General features: G+C 34.6%; 2 protein-coding genes across 2 annotated transcripts; both read left to right on the forward strand.

Moving 5' to 3' along the window:
* The first annotated feature begins 4,292 nt into the window (after nt 1-4,292).
* Nucleotides 4,293-5,458, forward strand: DEFB113 (defensin beta 113). Its single transcript, XM_036415139.1, has 2 exons — nt 4,293-4,350; nt 5,283-5,458. Exons 1-2 carry the CDS (start codon nt 4,293-4,295, stop codon nt 5,456-5,458), a joined length of 234 nt encoding a protein of 77 aa, XP_036271032.1.
* Nucleotides 5,459-16,047: 10,589 nt separating this feature from the next.
* DEFB114 (defensin beta 114) lies at nt 16,048-20,060 on the forward strand. Its single transcript, XM_036414942.1, has 2 exons — nt 16,048-16,105; nt 19,915-20,060. Exons 1-2 carry the CDS (start codon nt 16,048-16,050, stop codon nt 20,058-20,060), a joined length of 204 nt encoding a protein of 67 aa, XP_036270835.1.
* Nucleotides 20,061-22,793: the final 2,733 nt, after the last annotated feature.

Raw genomic sequence — 22,793 nt, forward strand, 5'->3', positions numbered from 1 at the left:
TTTCTGAAAGTCTAGAGGACTTCATACATATAATTTCATTGTTTTTTACTTTGAAAAAACTCTTACTAAACATGAGAATTGTTATGTTAATGTTTTCCTTATTTTGGGCATGCATATCTGCAAATAACACATTTATTGGAATTTCTCCTTGAAAGTCTTGTCCAAATTACTGTGTATAATCCAAGAAAATAGTAAAATATTATGGATTAAAAAATCAAGGATCAATTTAGCAAAACATGGCTAAACTTGTGATGAAGAACATTTAAGATTGAAAAGAGTTTGGGCCCTGGCTGGGTAGCTCAGTTGATTATAGAGAATTTTCTCCATACATCAAGGTTGCTGGTTTGATCCCCAGTCAGAGCACATACAAGAATCAACCAATGAATGCATAAATAAGTGGAACAACAAATCAATGTCTCTCTCTCTCTCTCTCTCTCTCTCTCTCTCTCTCTCTCTCTCTCTCCTCTCCCTCTCTCTTTTTCTTTCTCTTTGTATTAAAAAAAAATCAATTTTTAGAGATGAAAGAGCTTAGAAGAAATTATTTCTAGCCTTCAGATTATGGATGAAACAGTAATTTGTTTCCTTTTTATATCTTTACTAGAGGCCCCAGTGCATGAAATTTGTGCACAGGGCAGGGGAGAGGGAGTGTCCCTCAGTTCGGCCTGCACCCTCTCCAATTCAGGACCCCTTGGGGGATGTCTGACTGCCAGTTTAGGCCCAATACCTTTCACCTGTCTGCCTGCCTGATCGCCCCTAACTGCTCACCCCTGCTGGTCTGATCGTCCCTAACTGCCCCCCTGCCAGCCTGATTGCCCCTAACCGCCACTGCCTTGGCCCCACCACAGTGGCTTTGTCTGGAAGGAGGACTGGACAACCAGAAGAAATCTAGTTGACCCGGTCTAATTAGCATGTTACCCTTTTATTAGTATAGATTTTTACATGACTGCTTTATTTTTACTGATATTATATCTTCCTTAATACATATTCTTTTTAAGTGTTTTCCTTTGCATATTATAGGGAAAAACATTGGAGAGATCTGTATCTTTTTCGAATTGATTTTTCTCCCCTTCTGAACTGTTACTCACCTTAGATACTAGAAGAGAGAGAATAACTGAAGAATTTCATTTTCCTCACAATTGTGTAACCAAAATCCATGTTAAATTCTGGTCCTTTATCCCAACTTTCACCACATCAAAAGCATGCATTGGTAATCAGTGAAGGAATAACTGTCATTGCAACACTGCACCTATAATCTATTGTTAGCACTACATTGTTGGCGATACCCATCTTCATATCATGACACGATGAGAGGACCAATTGGGCAACACTGATACAGTAAATGTGACTACTCCAGGGCCCTGGTCCTCACAGGGTCCTAAGGTGATTCACATGCACATTAGAGTTCAAGAAACAATGTTTTTAGCAACATATCAGAGCTCCATCCATCTACTAATCAATGTGGTTCTTTTCCCTCCTACCCTCTTCCTCTTTTCTTTTCCTCATTTCCTCTCTCAGTCATTTATATTCATCTCTCAACTAACCTGAAATTTCCTCTGTGGGAGTTTCTGGTTTAATTTTTGGGCATTAGATGGCAAGATTATTGGGAGATGTGAATGTCTTCTAAAGTGCACATGCTTCATGAGTTAAAAGAAACACTCTTCTGTAAACTCCCATATGGCGCAGTAGGCATATTATCTGATTGTTCCTTAAGAAAGCACAGAGAGTCCAACCCAGGGCTGACAGGAAACAGGGAGGAAAGAACACATACATAACAATGAATGATAACATCAGGAACAGGCTCTCCTCATTTGGGGTCAGACCTGAGATGTAGGAGTTTAGGCTGGTTCAATGTAAGAACTAGCAAAACCATGGGGAGAGTAAACATCAAGGAGAACAATGGATAGGCACCTCAGAGAGACACTTAGCCAAGTCACTGTTTCTTCCTTCAGAGACCATTGTAGTAGTCTCTTAAATGACTTCCCTCCAGGACTCTGATCCTCCTATTCACTTCCAAACAGCTCTACCAGGAGCCAGAGGGAATTCATAAACTCTTAAATAGCTTCCATCAAACATATAATAAAATACACAACTTCACATGTCATAAGAAACCCCTGCCACATCCTGACCTCCCTCTACCACTGCATCAGCTTACTGGCCTAGTCTTTGTTCTTTACAAACATTATTGTTCAAGAAAGACATTCCAGGTGATTTGGGTATCTATATCATAAAAGGCTTGAGGTTGTGATGCCGTAATGATGTCACAACAAAATGATCAGTGGCTCTTGGGGCAGGCAGGGCGGGGTGTGAGCTAAGAGCAGCAATGGGTGGGATGGCCAGCTGAGGCAAGTGGAAGCGAGCTACTTGTGCTTGATTTTGTGCACATTGGGCCTCTAGTTTAGTAATAATAGTGGCTAAGAATGCCAGCTCTGACAATAGACCACATTCAATTCCAGTTTTACCACTGAGCAGCTAGCTATTTAGTTGACTTTAGGAAAGTTACTTCAATCTCTATGTGTCAGTTTCCTTCTACGTTAAATGGGGTTCAAAATTATGTTTACTTCCTAGGGCTTTCATGAAGTTTAAATGCATATAGTATGTGTAAGTTACATAAGAGCCTTTCACATAGTAAGTATTAAATAGGTGTTGTTAAGATGCAGCAGATTAAGCATAAGGGAGAGGCATAAATTATATATATATGAACCATCAGTAACTCTTGGAGTCTGCATGAGAGCTTTTCATAACTAAAAGATGTAAAAGTTGTTGCAGAAGATTCAGCCATTGACATCTATGCAATTTTTGTTTTCTCAGAAGCTTATTCTTTATTAAAACATTTCTATGGTTCTTATCAATTTCAAAATATCCAAAAGCACCAATTAATCTGTCACAGGTAGGTAAAATTGGTCTCAAAATGGATTCTTTAAAAAAATGTTTTTTAATTTCTTAAAATATATTTTCATTGATTTCTAAGAGAGGGAGAGAGAGAAACATCAACAATGAGAGAAAATCATTGATTGGCTGCCTCCTGCATGCTCCTTGCTGGGGATCAAGCCTACAACCCTAGCATGTGCCCTGACTGGGAACCGAACCTTGAGTTCTTGATTCATAGGTTGATGCTCAATCATGAGCGACACCAGCTAAGCTCATAATGGACTCTGGAATCTCATTACATTAGAGTCCATCCCAACTCTACCAATCACTACATAGAGGATTTAAAGCAATTATATAATTCCTTTATGTCACAAATTCCTCAACTGAAAAAAAAAAATCCTATGCTATAGAAATTGTCATAAGGATTAAACTCTATAATATATATATATATATATATATATATATATATATATATATATGTGTGTGTGTGTGTGTGTGTGTGTGTGTGTGTGTGTGTGTGTGTGTGTGTTTAGGACACTGCCTGGCCCATAATATATGCTTAAAAAAACATGTGGTCAAAACCAGAGAGGGTCTGACCTGCATTACCACCATTTATCCACCATCCAGACTGAAATATCATTGCTGATATGTACATATAAGGAACTGTTTGACATTGAAATTGGGACTCACAAGAAGTTCACCTAGAAAGAAACTCACTACAGACTGATTCATTTGCCTCTCAGCATAACCATTATTGTTTGTCTCATTTTCGGTTCTTATAAGTGTATTTCTAGTGTCACATGATCTCACTCATCTAGGGGAAATAATGAGCAACATAAACATATGAACAAAAACAGACCCGGAGACAGGGAAGCATTGACCAAACAGTCAAACCTCAGAGGGAAGGTAGGGGAGGGTAGGGATAAGGGGGAAGATCAACCAAAGAACTTGTATGCATGCATATGAGCCTAACCAGTGGTCATGAACAACAGAGGAGGTGGGGAAATGCGTGGGGAGGGGTTTGGGATGGAAATAGGGCGGTGAGGACAAATATATGATATCTTAATCAATAGAGAAATTAAAACAAACAAATAAAAAAACATGTGGTCAAGAATGATGCTGATTGTGTGCTTTAAGTTAAAGAATTTAGAAAGACTTTAACCCCACTCTTCGCTTGTAAATCGAAAAGAAGTTCACATTTGGCTCATAGAGGTCAGAACAGAAGCAAATCCTGAAACCTGCCTGTTGCTATTTCACAATAGTTACATGAGTTTGTGCTCAATCTTGAAAAGTGACATTAATCAGAATAGTAATTACCCTGAGAAGGCTATAAAAACAAGAGTTTCTTTCTTTTACCAAAGAATAGCACACCTCTCAGATATTTTGAGCTCTGCCTCAACTTCACTGTAGTAACTTTATCAGCAATGAAGATACTTGGTATTTTCCTGACCTTTGTCTTCACTGTGTCTTGTGGTCCATCAGGTAATGATTATTAACATAGAAAAAGAGGGAAGGGCAAAATTTTTGTTATAATTGCTTTGCTCTGGAAAAATAAAACAAATAAATGATTTGCATATAAATTTATAATAAAGTTCACTCTATTTTGTATGGAAGAAAAAAATTAGTGAAACTGATAGTTGATAGTATATTGGGTGGGGTCCTCTTAAGATATATAATTAAACCTGTTTTCTGTGTTCTTTGATTAGACTATTACTCCTATGTCTTTCCCACTGCCTTCTATTTTTAAATACAATATAATGAACTGATATTGATTATAGCTTTCTATAACTAACTAGCCCTGCAATTTGTATATTGGAGATAGATGGCTCTTTAGAGCATAAAACATGCAGGGTATGTTTTCCACATTCTTTTTTCTCTTGAGGAAGTATGCACAGATTAGATATTTAAGGATATTCTATTTACAAAAAAATAAAATAAAATAAACAACCAAAAAAATTGCCTGTGGCAAAATAAATATTGTTAAATAATAAGAATGTATACCAATTTACTGGGGATAAAAATTAATTTTTTTAAAATATATTTTATTGATTTTACACAGAGAGGAATTGAGAGGGACAGAGAGTTTGAAACATCAATGAGAGAGAAACACCAACCAGCTGCCTCTTGCACACACCCCACTGGGGATGTGCCCGCAACCAAGGTACATGCCCTTAACCGGAATCGAACCCGGGACCTGTCAGTCCACAGGCCGACGCTCTATCCACTGAGCCAAACCAGTCCTGGCGATAAAAGTTAATTTTTAATACAGTTACATGGGCATGATTTCAGAAACAAAATTGTTTAACTCTATATTTTAAACAACTTTATTTACTTATCTATTTATCATCTGTCAGTTCATCTATCCATTCAAATACATTAAACTTGGATTTGTGATCATGGCTACTTTTTCTTAGTTTCACAGAAGAAAACAAGAGACAAAACAAGAGAAATTACAGTGAGAAAAACAGAATGTTACCTTGTTCGTGGTGCTTGTAAGACTTCATGCAACAACTGGGAATATATATATAATTACTGCGACAATGAGCCCTGCTGTGTTGTACGGGAATATAAAATGCCAACCAGTAAATAAACCACTACTACAGCTCACATGTAAGTTCTGATTCTATTACAACGCACAACACTACTTTGTAACAAAATTACTGCTAATAAAGACCTTTCTACTTTCTTTAAATCTATTTTCCCATAGTTGTCTTCTGGCCTCTTGGATTATACAATGATAACATGGCAACTAAATTGGCAGTTCTCTTCCACTTACATTATGAACACCCTCTGTCCTTAATATGTCCCTTTATCTCTGGCCTGTTTATTTGCCCTGACAGTAGGCAAATTATTTTCATATGATCATTTGGGTTATCAACCATCAATCATGGTTTATGCCTCCTTTCCATGATTTTAGTAAAAATGTGCATGGGTTTTGGACACAAAGTCATATACATCCTAACAAATAATAAGAAAGCATTGATAATGGGGAAAGAATTAAACAAAAATTGAACAAGGAGTAAAATGTGGTAAGAATAGAAGGAAGTTTAAAAACACTTTAAAGGGCCGAAACCGGTGTGGCTCAGTGGATAGAGCGTCGGCTTGGGGACTGAAGGGTCCCGGGTTCGATTCCGGTCAAGGGCATGTACCGTGGTTGCGGGCATAAACCCAGTAGGGGGTGTGCAGGAGGCAGCTGATCGATGACTCTCTCTCATCGATGTTTCTAACTCTCTATCCCTCTCCCTTCCTCTCTGTAAAAAATCAATAAAAAAAAAAAATATTAAAAACACTTTAAAGGTATTATTTTCTTATGATAAAAAAATAAGAAAATTCAGAATAACACAGAAATGTCCAATAAGAAAAAGTAAAGTAATTTCTAAGTCTATCATCCAGAACTTTTATCATAATCAATTCTGAATACAGTCAACCAATCTAAGGGTCTTCTCCTCTGGTCCTTAAGAATTTTACTTAACTCCTTCATCTTATAATTCAGTATTTGATGCTTCTGTTCTGGCCCTGTCTTCAACAAACTCATCGTGTTTCCAGCTTTCGACATTTCATATTAATTCTATTATAATATTGAATTAATGTTAATATAAAATTTCTTATGAATTATAAAGCTTTCCTTCAGTAAGTGCTTGATATTCAGAATTTAAAATCTTCACTGAGTGTATTTTCTTTTCTTTCTTTCTTTCTTTCTTTCTTTCTTTCTTTCTTTCTTTCTTTCTTTTTTTCTTTTTTACCTATAACTATAGCACTGGATAATATAAAACTATAAAACTTAAGGTCCAAATTAGAAAATGGAAAAAAAAAGTTTAGTGCTTTGGGGTAGAGGTTGTAAGAGAAAGGATAATTCCCGATTTAATTTTATTTCTTGAAAAACATTATTGAACAATGCAATCATTCATTAGAAAATATCGCAAAAGGTGCAGATTTGAAAGAATCATTTTAGACATGTTAAGTTTAACTTATCTGCTGTATAAATGAGTGAAACTCATGAAAGAAAAATGTGCTTCAAATATAGATTTGAGGAGCCATTAACTGAAGTAATAGGTTGAAATCACCCAAGGGAAGACTATAGATTGAGGAGGGGGGGAAAGTCTAAAATCCTCAGAAATAACACTTGAAGGATGTTAAGAAAAATTAAACTCTGCAGTGAAGGGCAAGAAGAAGCAGTTAGCCCCTCAGAATTAGCTCTCAGTTTTCATGTCTTTCAATTTGAGGGTCCAGACAGATAAAGAGCTAACCTATTCTCACTCATATGCTTTGTGTTGGTTTGTGACCCACGGAACCAAGGAGCATAATAAAATGGATTTTGCTTTAAGCCTTCAAGTTTCAGGCTAGTTTGTTGCACAGTAATATTAACCAGAGGTGTGAACAATTTTTAGTACAAAAAGTTAAATAAATAAAAGAAAGAATACATAATGAATTGTAGGCAGAACTTCTGAAATGAAGTAAAGAACTCCAAAAATCTGCCCCTTCATAAAAGCAACAACAACAAAACAACTGGCAAAAATGTATTTTTTTTAAATCTCTGCAAATTAACCACAGACTTGCAAAAATCTGAGCATTTATTCAAGAAAAAATACATATACTTAATTTCAGCTAGCTTTGTGATATTTTGACTACTCTATTACCATCTGACTCACCTCAACTCTGCAATAGACTTGAAAACCAGCAGCCTCTTAACCATGGTAGTTGAAAATACATAATGAATATTTACAACTTCATAATAAAAAAATCAGAGAACCTAATTATAAAATAGTTAAAGGATTTGGATATATATTTGGATATATATAAATAAGATATAGCAATGTTGAACAAGCACATGGAAAGGTGTTTAACCTCAATAGCTATCAGGAAAATGCAAATCAGTATCACAATGAGTTACCACTTCATACACACTAAGTGGGCTATAATGAAAACAACAGCTAATAAGAAATGTTGGTAAGGGTAAGAAGAAATTGGAACTTTCATACACTGCTTAAACTGGTGCAAATACTTCAGAAAGCAGTCTGAGAGGAACTCTAAAAATTTAAGAATAGATTTTTTTTCATTTGACTCTGCAATCACACACTTTAGCTTATGTGTAAGAGAAATGAAAACATATGTCAATGCAAACATGAGTACACAGATGTTTATAGAAACATTATTCATAACTTCTAAAAGGTGGAAACAACAGGACTGTCAAAACAAAACAAAACAAAATAATTATTGATAAATTCTGTAGCACATCCATAAATATAATGTAATGAAGCATTGATTCATGCTACAAATTGATAAATCTTGAAAATATTATAATAGGTTTAAGTAACCAGTCACAAATATCAATTACTACATTATTCCATGTGCGTGAAATATCAAGACTAGGCAAATCTATAAATACAGAAAGCATATTCATAGTTATCTAGGACTCAGGGAGGTGACAGCTCCAGGGTTTCTTTTGAGACATGGAAATCTAAAATTGATTGGGGGTATGATTACATACTTCTGTAAATGTATTAAACATAATTGAATTGTATGCATTAAATAGGTTAACACTTTAGCATATAATTAATGCCAAAAATGCCATTTTAAAAAGAATGCAGGCAAACTTCCTGTCAGAAATAATGTAAAGCAAAGTACAATATATCAACATGTTTAAGTAATGAAAAAATTCTGGCAACCTACAGTTCTAATCAGTGAAACATATCTCAAAAATAAAGTGAAATAAAGACACTTTCAAGCAAAGAAAAAGTTTAAAAAATGCATTTCCAGTACTGCTTTCATGAAGAAATATACAAAATTTCTCCAAAAGAAGAAAGCATATAAAAGGTAAAAAAAAAAAAAAATTAAAAAAAAAATTAGATCTACCAAAATAATAAATTGAGGTGGAATTTGTAAATTTGTGGCTAAAAGTAAATATCTTTTCCCTCAGTTTTTAATCTTGAAGATAATTTACTGCCTTAAACAAGAGTCACAATATATTATGCAGTTTATAGCACTGCAGAAAAAAATGGATGAGAACAATTGCCCAGGTCACAGGATGGGGAAATAGAAATATGGGATTATAAGGTTTCTACATTACATGTGTAAGTTAAAGACCTGTGCTATAAACTCTAGAGTAAGGAATATAGCCAATGGGGTAGATAAATGTATCCATAAAGGACAGATAGAAAGGGGAGTAAAAGGTAACAAAGGCAGGGAGAACAAATAGAAAATACCAAGATGGCAGGTTTATACACAACCACATTATAATTCCATTAAATTTAAATATTATGAACATGGCCATTTAAAGGTAGAGACTGTAAGACAGAATGTTGTATTAGTTACCTATTTCTTCTTAACAAATTAACCCAGTAAGTAACAGATTAAAACATTTATTATTTCATAAATCATATAGGTAGAATTTCAGAAACAGCTTAGCTTTCTACTTCTATCTCAAGGTTTTTGATGAGCTTGCACTGAAGCAGGTGACCTGAGCTACAGAAATCTCAATATTTAACTGGGGTTGAAGGATCTGCTTCAGGGTTCACTCATGTGGCTTTTAGCAGGCTTCATTGTTAAAAGCTATTGAGATTAGGACTTCAGTTCTTTACAAGTTGTTAAATAGAGGGTCACATATTCTAACCACATCATTTGGGCTGCTCAGTAAGAATTCTTACAATATAGCATCTTGCTTCCCCCAACATAAGTGATGAGAGGGAAAGACAGAGAGAAGCAGAGGCAGAAACTCAGTCACACACACACACACACACACACACACACACACACACCAAGGACTCTTGGGTTGCAGCCCAAGACTATTTTTAAATGGCTATATTAAAATATGTGAAATGTCTCAAATCAATTATTTAAGCTTCCATTTAAAAAATTTAGAAACAGAAACACAAATTAAACTTAATTTTATAAAAACATACTTTAATAAACCATTATTTTTACTTAGCAGAAATAAAAAAAATAAAATAAAATCAGCAATTAATTAAACATAAAATGAACAACCAAAAAACAATCAACAAAAAAGCTGGTTCTTTAAAAAGGTAACATTCTCAAGTGACTGCTATTGCCTCTTTTTTTAAAACAGAAAAATGACATTAAAAGGGTTACACCTAAATGACTGTGTGTGATATGTTTAATACGTATTCAAGCTTTTCAGATACCAGCATATTTGTTCTTTCTTCTTCATGCTTCCTATAAAAGGCACTGAGATTATAGAAAAGACTGACTAGATAATTTGGTCAAAGGCAGCAAGGTCACATGAGAAGAGAGCTGCACATCAAGAGTATCAAACTGTATTTTCTCAGTATTGCAGAAAACTTTAACATAAGAAACTAAAACATGAACACAAGCTTCCCTTTACCTCTTGATCATTCAAACAGATATATTGGGTCGGCAAGTAAGTAATTGCGGGTTTCACACATATATGGCTTCAGTTGAATTTTTAGGTTTGCAGACGTAGTAAAAATGTAAAACACATTTTGTTATTTGATAGTTGGCTATTCAGCTGTTAATCAGTAAAAAAAGTTTTTTGATCTGTTTTGTAGTTTTCGTTTGGCATTCGTTGAAAAATGGAAAATCAAAAGGAACATTTTCGTCATATTTTGATTTTTTATTTCCACAAAGGGAAAAACGCATCGCAAGCTCATAAAAAGTTATGTGCTGTTTATGGTGACGAAGCCTTAAAAGAACGGCAGTGTCAAAATTGGTTTGCCAAATTTCGTTCTGGTGATTTTTCACTCAAAGATGAAAAATGCTCTGGTTGTCCAGTTGAAGTTGATAACGCCCTAATCAAAGCAATAATCAATTCGGACTGTCACAGTACAACACGTGAGATTGCAGAGAAGCTTCATGTATCACATACATGCATTGAAAATCACTTAAAACAACTTGGCTATGTTCAAAAACTCGATACATGGGTTCCTCACGAACTGAAAGAATCACAGTTAACGCAACGCATTAGCAGCTGCGATTTGCTAAAGAAACGTAATGAAAATGATCCATTTTTAAAACGACTGATAACTGGGGATGAAAAATGGGTTGTTTACAACAATATCAAGTGGAAAAGATCGTGGCCAGGTGAACCAACTCAAACAACATCAAAAGCTGATATTCATCAAAAGAAGGTTTTGTTATCAGTTTGGTGGGATTACAAAGGAATTGTCTACTTTGAACTCTTACCACCCAACCGAACGATCAATTCTGATGTCTACATTGAACAACTAATGAAATTAAACAATGCAGTTGAAGAAAAAGCGGCCCAAATTGACAAATCGAAAAGGTGTTGTATTCCATCATGACAATGCAAGGCCACACACATCTTTGGTCACTCGGCAAAAATTAATGGAGCTTGGTTGGGATGTTTTGCCACATCCACCATATAGTCCTAACCTTGCACCATCTGATTACTTTTTGTTTCGATCTTTACAAAACTCCTTGAATGGTAAAAATTTCAATAATGATGATGATGTCAAATCGTACCTGATTCAGTTTTTTGCTAATAAAAACCAGAAGTTTTTTGAACGTGGGATTATGATGCTGCCTGAAAGATGGCAAAAGGTCATTGATCAAAATGGGCAATACATTACAGAATAAAGTTATTTAGTTCCATGAAAAAATTGTCTTTGATTTTCTTTAAAAAATCCGCAATTACTTACCTGCCGACCCAAGCTTCCCTTTACCTCTTGATCATTCAAACAGATATAAGTTATAATGTCTACTGGAATGGATAGAATGCTCCTATATGGTCTTTGATAGACCAAAACAAATAAAAAATGAAAGTAAACAAACCAGAAAAGATATTACAAGGTGTCAGAGGGTGGCTGTGAAGGTGTTCATATGTAAAACATATGTATCACAGAAAAAGCAAGAAAATACCCGAAATCTATATAATAGTAGATTCATTGCTGGAAGGCAGGTTCAGAGAAATCTTAGAATGAAATAGAAGTGGGAATAGCCTATGATACTATAATAAGAGAAACTAAATAATAATGAATGACTATTATTTATATTTTTGCCCACTATTATAAGAAACACAGGGGGAAAATGTTTTAAAACAGTTAAAACTAAAAGACTTGAAAACATTTGAGAAAAAAAGAAAGAGATGGAAACAATATTAAAGTAAAATGATAATAATAAAATAATAGCAATAATCCATTTGACTTTGAAACCAAGAACATTTGTCTTTATCTAGCACAGTATTGTCATATGAGAATTAAAAAGCAACATAATTTATACTGCTTATTGTATTACAATCTTTAAATATTAAGCATGAATGTCTCAATTCTGGTTATATAGAGAGTGCAAATATCCCAGCAAGATGAAAGCAAGTATGAGGCAAGAAGTGAATGAGAAGTGGAAAGGGGGAGGGATTTTGGAGTGAATGGGAAGGGGAATAATATCTTCATTTTAAGTAAAGAAGTACTTAAAAGCTTAAGGATAACATACAGAAATTTTCAAAAATTAATAAATTAAGAACCGCACAGGAGAAAGTGTAAGTGATCTAAATCTGCATTTCTCATATTGAAAACCAAAAGACATACTCTGTAGTTGCCAAGCAAAAACAGAATATAAGCTAAATTCTAATTCATATGTTAATAGTAACCAGAAACTTGAAAATAGGGAAATTGATATGGGAAATTATTTCTATTCATTACAAGTATCTCCTCCCCCCCATAATTATTGTTTGCATATTTACTATGATAAAATTTAAAATAAATGAAGATTGGAGAAACCAAGATGGTGGCATAGGTAAACACCTGAACTGCTGCCTTGCATAACAATTTCAAAACTACAACTAAATGACAAAACAGACATTATCCAGAACCACAGGAAGGCTGGCTGGGTGGAAATTATACCACTAGAAGGAAAGAGAAAAGTACACTGAGACTCACAAGAGCAGAAGAAGGCAGAGGTATAGAGGTGTGTGAGCAGAGAAGGCTGGAAACTGAGTACACAGTTGACTTTCTCAATTGGGAGGGAGACAAAAGCTCCTTACTGCTCTGTACTCCAGTTCTGGGTGAGACTCTGGGGACTCAGACTCATACAGGGAGAAACTGGACTGTCTGGCAGCAGGTGAAACTCGAGGCCAACTTTCTCTCAGAGGTGCTTACAGTAATTACTGCAGGACACTGAGACCTGAGGGTCTCTTAGGGCAGGGCTAATGGGAAGCCATTGCTGTTTGCTCCACCATGAGATCCTGCTTCACAAAGCCATTGCTATTTGCTCTGCCCTGAGACTCCGCCCCATCCAAGCTGAGTGCAGAGATTTTTGCATATGAGTGGCCTGGTCCCTTGAATTCTAAACTTACCTAACAAACTACAGCTGAGTCAGTGAGACCCAGACATCCAAAAGAAGGCCTAAGGCCCCACAGCAGCTTGCATTGCTTCACTGCTGGGCCTCATCTGGGCACCTCCAAAACCCAAACAAAGAAGAGGAATCTGCAGATCTCTTGATAGCTCCTGCTGTGTAGCCCCAGGCAGAGGCTAAATTGACACCTTCTTGGGAGATCAAACAGCCAGTGTACTCAGGAGTCAGAGTGGGACCATCCAGATTACAACTCCTCAGATCTATAAGAGACACACTCAGGGGGAAGACTCAGTGAGGATTAAAGCCCCACTGAAGCAAGTCTTGCCTCTTAAGGGTGTCTCCAGCACAGAAGTTCTCCCAGTGTAGAAACAGCTGATCACAGCCAATTGGCCGGGAGGTCAATTCCCAGTGACACCAACAACAATCAAGGCTTAACTACAACAAGACTGTGCATTCAGCTCACAAAGGAGTGCACTAAGAGTGTCCATCTCAAGTAACTGGAAAGGCTGAGCTTCTGAGCCCTATAGGACACCCAGCACACAAAATGATGCTATATCAATACAGGGAAGCAGCCAAAATGTGGAGGCAAAGAAACAGGTCACAAATGACAGAAATGGAGGAAAGCAAACTACTGGATATAGAGTTCAAAACCATGGTTTTACAGTTTTTCAAGAATCTTCTAGAAACCACCAATAAATTTAGTGATACTCTCAAGGATATGAAAAAGGACCAACTAGAAATTAAGCATACACTGACTGAAATAAAGAATAATATACAGCTGAAACCGGTTTGGCTCAGTGGATAGAGCATTGGCCTGCAGACTGAAAGGTCCCAGGTTCGATTCTGGTCAAAGGCATGTACCTTGGTTGTGGGCACATCCCACAATGTTTCTCTCTCATGATCTCTCTGATCAATGATTCTCTCTCATCGATGTTTCTAACTCTCTATCCCTCCCTCTTCCTATCAGTAAAAAATCAATAATATATATATATATATATATATATTTAAAGAATAATATACAGAGATTCAACAGAAGATTAGAGGATCCCAAGAATAAAGTCAAAGATTTGCAATACAAAGAAGCAAAAAACACCCAACCAGAAAAGCAAAAAGAAAACAGACTCCACAAATTTGAAGATAGTGTAAGGAGCCTCTGGGACAACTTCAAGCATACCAACATCCGAATAATGGGGGTGCCAGAAGGAGAGAGCAAGATACTGAAAACCTATTTGAAGAAATAATGGCCGAGACCGGTTTGGCTCAATGGATAGAGCGTCAGCTTGGGGACTGAAGGTTCCCGAGTTCGATTCCGGTCAAGGGCATGTACCTTGGTTGCGGGCATATCCCCAATGGGGAGTGTGCAAGAGGCAGCTGATCGATGACTCTCTCTCATCGATGTTTCTAACTCTCTATCTCTCTCCCTTCCTTTCTGTACAAAATCAATAAAATATATATTTAAAAAAAAAGAAGAAAAAAAGAGAAATAATTACTGAAAACTTCCTCCACCTGGTGAAATAGATTTACAAGTCCAGGAAGTGCACAGAACCCCAAACAAAAGGAATCCAAAGAGGACCACACCAAGACACATCATAATTAAAATGCAAAGAGCGAAAGACAAAGAGGGAATCTTAAAAGTAGCAAGAGAAAAACAATTACTTCTAAAGGGAGCACCCATACTATGTTAGCTGATTTCTCAGCAGATACTATGCAGGCCAGATGGAAGTGGCAAGAAATATTCAAAGTGATGAATAGCAACAACCAAGATTACTCTACCCAGAAAAGCCATCATTCAGAATTGAAGGTCAGATAAAGAGCTTCACAGAAAAAAAAAAAAAGCCAAAGAAGATCATTACCACCAAATCAGTATTATATGAAATGCTGAAAGGTATTCTTTAAGAAGAGGAAGAAGAAAAAGGTAAAGATAACTAATACATATCTATCAACAGTGAATCTAAAAATCAAGTGAATAAAAAATCTGATAAACAGAATAAACTGGTGAATATAATAGAATCAGGGGCATAGAAAGGAAGTGCACTGATAATTCTCGAGGGGAAAAAGGTGTGGGGGGTGTGGGAAGAAACTCAACAAAAATCATACACCTATAGATGATGACAATGGGGGAGGAGGTAAGGGTAGAGAGTGAAGTGGGAACGGGTTGGAGGGGAGCTATGCGGGGAAAACAGAGGAACAATTGTAATGATCTGAGCAATAAAAATTTATTTTTTAAAAAGAATAGAATACAATAAAAATTTAATTCTGCTTTTGAGATTTTGAGGGCGAAACAAATAAAATAAATAAAGATTAATTGAGCTTTTCTAGGTTACAAAGCAGAGCTCCATAAATAATTAAGTTGCATCTGAAAATAAATAAGGCTTAATATCTAGACTTTGGTCAATGAGTAATTTGCAGAAACTGGCTATATAAGAAAGAATTTTGAATGAATGGACATACTGATAAATTTACACACCAAATTAATAGCTAGAATAATATTTTTTAAAGTAGCTATAAGTTTAACTGACATACTAATTTTCAGCTGTTTTGCATCTAAAATAATAAGTAAATATTTCTCTTAAGCACATTTTATGCAAGATCCTTTGTGTGATGTTTTATTGATCACTATTAAAAGAAAGATGTCACATTTACAGATGTTTCTACATAGAGATTTTTCCCCTAAAGATTGCAAGTTAATTGCAAGTGTTTTCAATTTGGTTAGTTCTGCCCACTGGCCTACTCAGTGGAGCAGAGATAAGTGCACAAAAAATAAAACAATTTCCGGATAAAGAGAGACTTTTTTTCATTCAAAAACTATAAATAGTAAATGTCTCTTAGCTTTTTGGAAAGAGCTCTGGTCTCTAGATTTTGTTACCAAATCTTTCAGGAGCGTTTTTCTTCAGAATGAAGGTCTTTTATTACTTTCTCCATTTTCTATGTTATGTGAGCTTCATTCTAACAGGTAAGAGATGCTTTTGGCGTGTTCATAAGTAGCATTCAGATTCTAGCTGCAAATATTAGATTATGAATTGGAAAATGCAGATTCAATCTTTTTCTAATACAATCTTTTCAATTAAAAGTATCTTTTGATTATGTTGAATCTTGGTTTCCTCGTTTGGAATAATGTCATATAAATGTACTTTAATGGCTTGATTTTGAAAATTAATATACAGATAAAATGAGAAGATCTTTTGCCTTTCAGGGACCTTAATTTATTTTAGATATTTAAATTATTAAGAAAATAATAATTTATTAAGTTTATTTTTAAGATTCAAAAGTAAAGTCTTCATAATAAATTTGCCCCAGGGAAGATGAATGCACTGAGAACAATAACATATATCTTTTGGGATATCAGTAATAGAGTGTAAGATGATTTAGGATATAGCCTCAGAATATGCTGGACAATAAGGTACAACAGGAATAAAGGGACAAGTAAAGAATATCCTCTAAGGCAATACAAACTTAACAATGGAGGTGTAAATGTATTTCTGGAGGTATCCTAATTTGGCGCTAGAGTTGAAAATTCAAGAGATACATTATGTATTAGAAATAGAACTGAATTCAAACTTAGAAGATCTACTACTAGCTGCCTACTAAAACTTGCCACTCAGAGTGAATTGTCAATGTCCTTAACAAAAGAGAGAGAGAGAGAGAGAAAGAGAAAGAGAGAGAGAGAGAGAGAGAGAGAGAGAGAGAGAAAATGTAGAGTATAAGCAGAATCAATAATAACCACAATTTTAAAAATAAAACATCTAATATAAAATACTGTGCTTGTGAATTTCATGCACCTCAAACTGCAGTTAAAATTTAGTAAAACAAAGTACTGGTATTGGAAAGTAGCCCAACAAACTGAAAATGAGACTATCAACTTAGGTATTATTATTATTATTACAGTCATTGCTATGATTAATAATAAAAGGTTCCTGAGTAAGTGAGGACCTCAAATATGATTAGGGAAGGTGTTGGGGCCCATGGTGCTAGTATGTCAATAGATCAATAACCCTCTAATTTAGAGTGCCTAGTGATCTCCTGAGCAAAATGCTAGACACTGAGAAAACAGAAATTAAAGACAGCAATGCTTTGGGCATACTTACAAGCTCATTGAAAAAAAAATCAAATAACTTAATGGATTTGCTTTATTTCAAAAGTTTATATAAAAGTTTTAAATAGTAGAAATGGTGAAATTATGGCAATTGTAGAGGTTTGGGAAAATGTCCCAAATTTTCTGATGAAAAGCTTTGAAATTTAGAATAAGTCACTTGTATTTAGAACTTGGAAAGTGAAGGAAAGAAAAAAATATTAGTGTCCAATATGTGCCAAACACTATGTTATAACTTTTCATGTAGACATATAATCAGTCCTTCTAGGAAACATTCTCAAGTGACTGCTATCGCCTCTCTTTTTAGAAGAGAAAAATGATATCAGAGGGGATAATTTTTCAAGGTCACACCTAGATGACTGTGTGTGATATGCTTAATACGAACTCACGCTTTTCAGATCCCAGCATATTTGTTCTTTCTTCTTCTTCATGCTTCCTATAAAAGGCACTGAGGTTTTTAAAAAGACTGACTAGATAATGTGGTCAAAGGCAGCAGGGTCACATGGGAAGAGAGCTGCACATCAGAGTATCAGGTCTGTACCGTCAAACTGTATTTTCTCAATATTGCAGAAAACATTAAAATAAGAAACTAAAACATGAGCACAAGCTTCCCTTTACTGCTTGATCATTCAAACAGATATGTTATAATGCCTACTGGAATGGCTAGAAGGCTCCTAAATGGTCTTTGATAGACCAAAACAAATAAAAAATAAAACAAACCAGAAAGGGTAATACAAGGTGTCAGAAGGGTGGCTGTGAAGGTGTTCATATGTAGAACATATCTATCACAGAAAAAGCAAGAAAAGGCTTTCACTCTACATGCTTCTCTTGTGGCACTGATTAGCTTGTATTAATTAGTTTGTATCTAGGCAATTTATAAATTGATCTTAATATTTTTCTGTATTTTATCCACCTGACTTAAATAATTCTACTTTCTCAATTTGTAAACCATTTAAATATTTTTGAGTAAGCTAAGAAACAAATAAAACATAAATATTAATATTTTAGATGATAAAATAACAATGATAAATTGGGAGAAATAGTTGCAATAGACACATGATAAAGGGCTATTATTCAAAATATATAAATAATTTTTAAAATCCAACAATAAGAAAATAAAAAACCCACTTTCAAAAAAGACCAAAATTCTTAAGTCACCTTGCAAACAAGTTATACAAGTGGTAAATAAGCATATAAAAGGATGATCCACATATATGTTATCAGGAAAATGCAAATTAAACCAATAGTAAGATACCATTTCACACATATTAGAGAGGCCAAAATCCAGAATACTGGTAACACCAAATTATGGTGAGGCTATGGAGCAACAGGAACTCATTGCTGGTGGAATGGTAAAATGGTACAGCCAATTTGGAATGCAGTTTGGCAGTTTCTTACAAAACCAAGTTTACTGTTACCATATGATCCAGCAATTGTGCTCCTTGGTATTTACCCAAAAGAGTCTGCACAAACACAAATGGATGTTTACAGAAGCTTTATTCATAGTTTCCAAAACTTGGAAGCATCTAAGATATCCTTTAGTAGATGGATAAATTATCTAGACAATGCAATATTATCCATTGCTAAGAAAAAATGAGCTATGAAGCTAATGAAAAGACACATGGAAACCTTTAATGCATATAACTAAGGGAGAAAAATTCAATCTGAAAAGGCTATGTATTGTTATGATTCCAACTACATGACTTTCTATAGAAGGCAAAACTATGAAGATAATTTTAAAAAGTCAGTGATTGCCAGAAGGTTTGGGGGAGAGAAGAAGTAAAGCCCAGAGATTTTTAGAGCAGTACAAATACTCTGTATTAGATATATAATGCATTTGCCAGAATGCATAGATTGTAAACTATGGACTTTGGGTAATTATAATCTGTGAATGTAGGTTCCTCCTTGGTACCTTGGTGGAAAAAAAAGTGTGATGTTGTTGAATAATAGTGATGATGGAAAAAGCTATGCATGTATGGATGTAGGCGCTATATGGGGAATCTCTGTACCTTACCCTCAATTTTTTTTTGTAAAACTAAAACTACTCTGAAAAAAAAATCTTTAAAAACTGAAAAACACAAAAAAGCTATTATTAATTAATGAGCAATAAAAACATATGCTAATAATGTAATAAACAAAGTATGTGAGTAAATAAATAGAGAAGTAAATGGAAAACCATTCAAAACAGAAACTAAAGGCATAAGAATTAAAATTGCAGTCTATTTTGGGGCAAAAGTTACATACATTGCTAGTGGTAATATGTAAGTTAAAAACTCTGAACTCTATCTCTTTTACAGCTATTTCAAATATGTGTCATGTAAATATTAAAATATGCAATGTCATTTAATTTGTTTATCACAATGCTAAAATGTTAAAGCTTTAAGTATGACCTAGTTGAAAGATTGAATAAATTGTCTCTTATAATTTCAATGGAGTATATTTTGAAGCTCTAAAAAATCTTCAATCTTTGTTAAGAAGAGTAATATATGACAAAATTTAATTTTGTGTTTATTAAAAACAAATTTCAATTTTATGGGGATATGTAATATTTTAACATCATTTTTTTATATTTTCCAAATTTCTTACAATGTACACATTGTATTTTTTGTAATTAGAAATAATATATTCAAAATAAGAGATCAGTAATTTCAGTTATTCTTTTTTTACTATAGCTACATGTACCTTGGTGGATCCTGAGAAGTGTTCAAAATCTTTTGGTATCTGTAGAAAACGCTGTTTAAAAACAGAAAAGCAAATTGATATATGTTATTCACCAAGTAAGATTTGCTGCTTTGAGAGAGAATTTGAAGATGATTAATCTGGAAAGGAAGATGTACCTCTAACCAAAGAAATCATGTGTTCACCAATGCAGAGAGATATAGAAGCATAACTAAATAAACACACAAACCAATGTTGATATCTTCCTTTGTAGGCACTATTTATGTATTCAATGAAATAAGGCAGCTTCTTTCTTATTGTGTCTAAGCTAGAGGTTTTGGTAGAGACACATTATGGTTGCTTGCTTCAATTTAGGACCACTTTTGAGAGGTTATGGTTCAACTAAACTTAAACATTTCCCAACTTAACCATAATCCCATTAGAAATTTGATTCATAAAAATTAACAGCCATAGACTTATCAATTATCTAGCTGTCATCAACATGTTAGTGATGTGAAGTGACAGGACACCTAAGGAGTGTGATGAACACATAAGTGACAGCAGAGCATAGAGATAACCATTGGCCTTTGTTCTCTTCTCTCAAGTTTCTGCTCCTTCAAAAAGGCATGTTAATTGAACACAATCTGATTCTAGTATTATTAATCTAGATTTAAATACAATCTGAACTTTGGCTAAAGAATTTAGCCTCAAAATATTAGCTCAGCATTTTAAAATTAGTTCGAGATAGCATAAGAAATGCATACAGTATGTTATTTCAGCCTCAATATAAGCAACAGACAACCGAAATAGTGTCTGTAATACTGAAGTTAGGGAAGAAACTTGGAGACTAAAAATTTTCCAGCTAAAAATAAAGGCTAAATCAACCCTTTATTAAGATTCTACCAGCTTCCCAAATATATTTGTTAATTATCATGTCTTTTTAAACTATCTGAACTACTGGTCCAAGATTATTATGTGTGTGTTTTCTCCAATTAGGAATCTGATTAGGCTAGTGGGAATTTCCACCTTAAATAGCTTGTAACTGATCAGGCATCATTTTTAGCCACCAGGAATTTAGGAGATGTGTATCTTTAAAAAAATGGTTAATTCATGTAGAAAGCACAAGTTAGAGGCAAGGAGGATAACCAAAGCCTATACAATCACAAATCAGATCCTATGAGGATCAAATTTAAGTATTTCTGAAGAGAATAAAGAAAAAGCTCTAAGGGCAAGGAACAAGTTAAAATAGTTAAAAGTGCAATAACACATAAGGCAAAAATAATTTGAGATTTACATTAAAACTGTGAAGAAAGAGATTTTGGATAGTGGTGACGGGGACATCATAGTAGCTTAAAATAGAACAACTAAATGGTGAAGTCAAAATTCATGAAAAAATTTACAACAAAGTAGGTGACAAGATATCCTGATTTATGTTATCATATACATGGGAAGAGAAAAACAAAACAAAACACAACAACAACAACAACAACACACACAAAGAGCTTAAAGGCCTTTGTGGAATCTATATCTGTGTGGGAGAAATTCGATAAAGAAAAGCAACTTTTTGATGAATCTGAGAATGGAAGGTCCTCAGAGTGCCAACAGTATTCACAGGAAGGATAGCATGCCAATTTGATTCCAGCAGCTATAACTGGGAGGAATTTCCCAATTTAAAAGGGTAAGTGAAGCAATAATAGGCAATGACTGCCAGAGCTGGAGAAAACTATTCCTCTGAACTGAAACTGACAAGACAGACTTCTATTAGAAAAACAAAACAACAAAACTCTTGAGAGTGTGGGGGGAAAGTGGCCAGGACTAGAAAAATTGCAAAGGGAAATGGAATTTTCCAAGCCTACTGTCAGTGGCAGATCCATGTCCAGAATGAGCATTTCTCAATATCCCAGTTTAGGGTGTCAATGACAGAAAAAGAATGATATAAAAAATACACAGTCCTAAAACTCTAACCAAGGTATTGGCTGCATCATGGAAAAATGCTAATTCATAATTCCACTTAAATAATGCTATATTTTCTCTATACTGGTGCTTGACAGCTGTCATCTTCTGTTATTTGTAAGTTCTAATAAGTGAACATACATGCTTCACCCTCCTGGTGTAAGACAGTGTAATTTGAGAATGTATTTTTAATCTGGTGAGATAATGTCTTTCTCCTCTGGCATCACTGGCAATAAATAACATCTTTCTAGATAATAAAAAAGGAGACATTGTTAATTTATACAGTGAATAACAATATCACATGGTCTAAATTATTTGGCAAGAAAATTCATATTTTATGGGTTTAACTTTTTTTTTCTTATAAAGTCTAGTTACCCAAAGTAACAAAGATTTTATGCTAACATAACTTCATTGAAATCAGTGGAGATCAATATATTGGGTTATCAGTATTTTTACCATTGTGCCCTATATGTTAAGATTGCTTTCACTTTGTGAGTCTCTCTCCCTGAGTGACTCATTTAAAAATGCAAATAATTCTTAAAAAGGTCAAAGATTAAGTCATCTATCCATGATATGTATGAATGCAATAGTTGCTTTCTTTTGTGATAATGTGAACTTGAGTACTATATTGAGGAACGGACTCAGAAAAGGAGACATGAGGAGATGCTAACCAAGTTAATCCTTCTTCAGTGTATGTCTAAGGCACACCCTTATTCCCTCACTAGCCTTAGATCATTGTGTGTTCAAAGAATCCCTCTTACCCCAGTTTCTGCTAGAATTCTCTCCATCCTTCCTTTAAGAAAGAATCCTAAAGATGAAAGCAATTTAACAATTTAAACAACTAATTTTTCCATGTTTTAATTCTAAAGCCTAAAATATGTATGTTTGATTTCTTTTGAATTAGAGGAAAAAACAATTAGGTTGGTAGATAGCCACAGAG

This window comes from Pipistrellus kuhlii, unplaced genomic scaffold (genome assembly GCF_014108245.1).
Source record: "Pipistrellus kuhlii isolate mPipKuh1 unplaced genomic scaffold, mPipKuh1.p scaffold_m20_p_5, whole genome shotgun sequence".
NCBI classification, from domain to species: Eukaryota; Metazoa; Chordata; class Mammalia; order Chiroptera; family Vespertilionidae; genus Pipistrellus; species Pipistrellus kuhlii.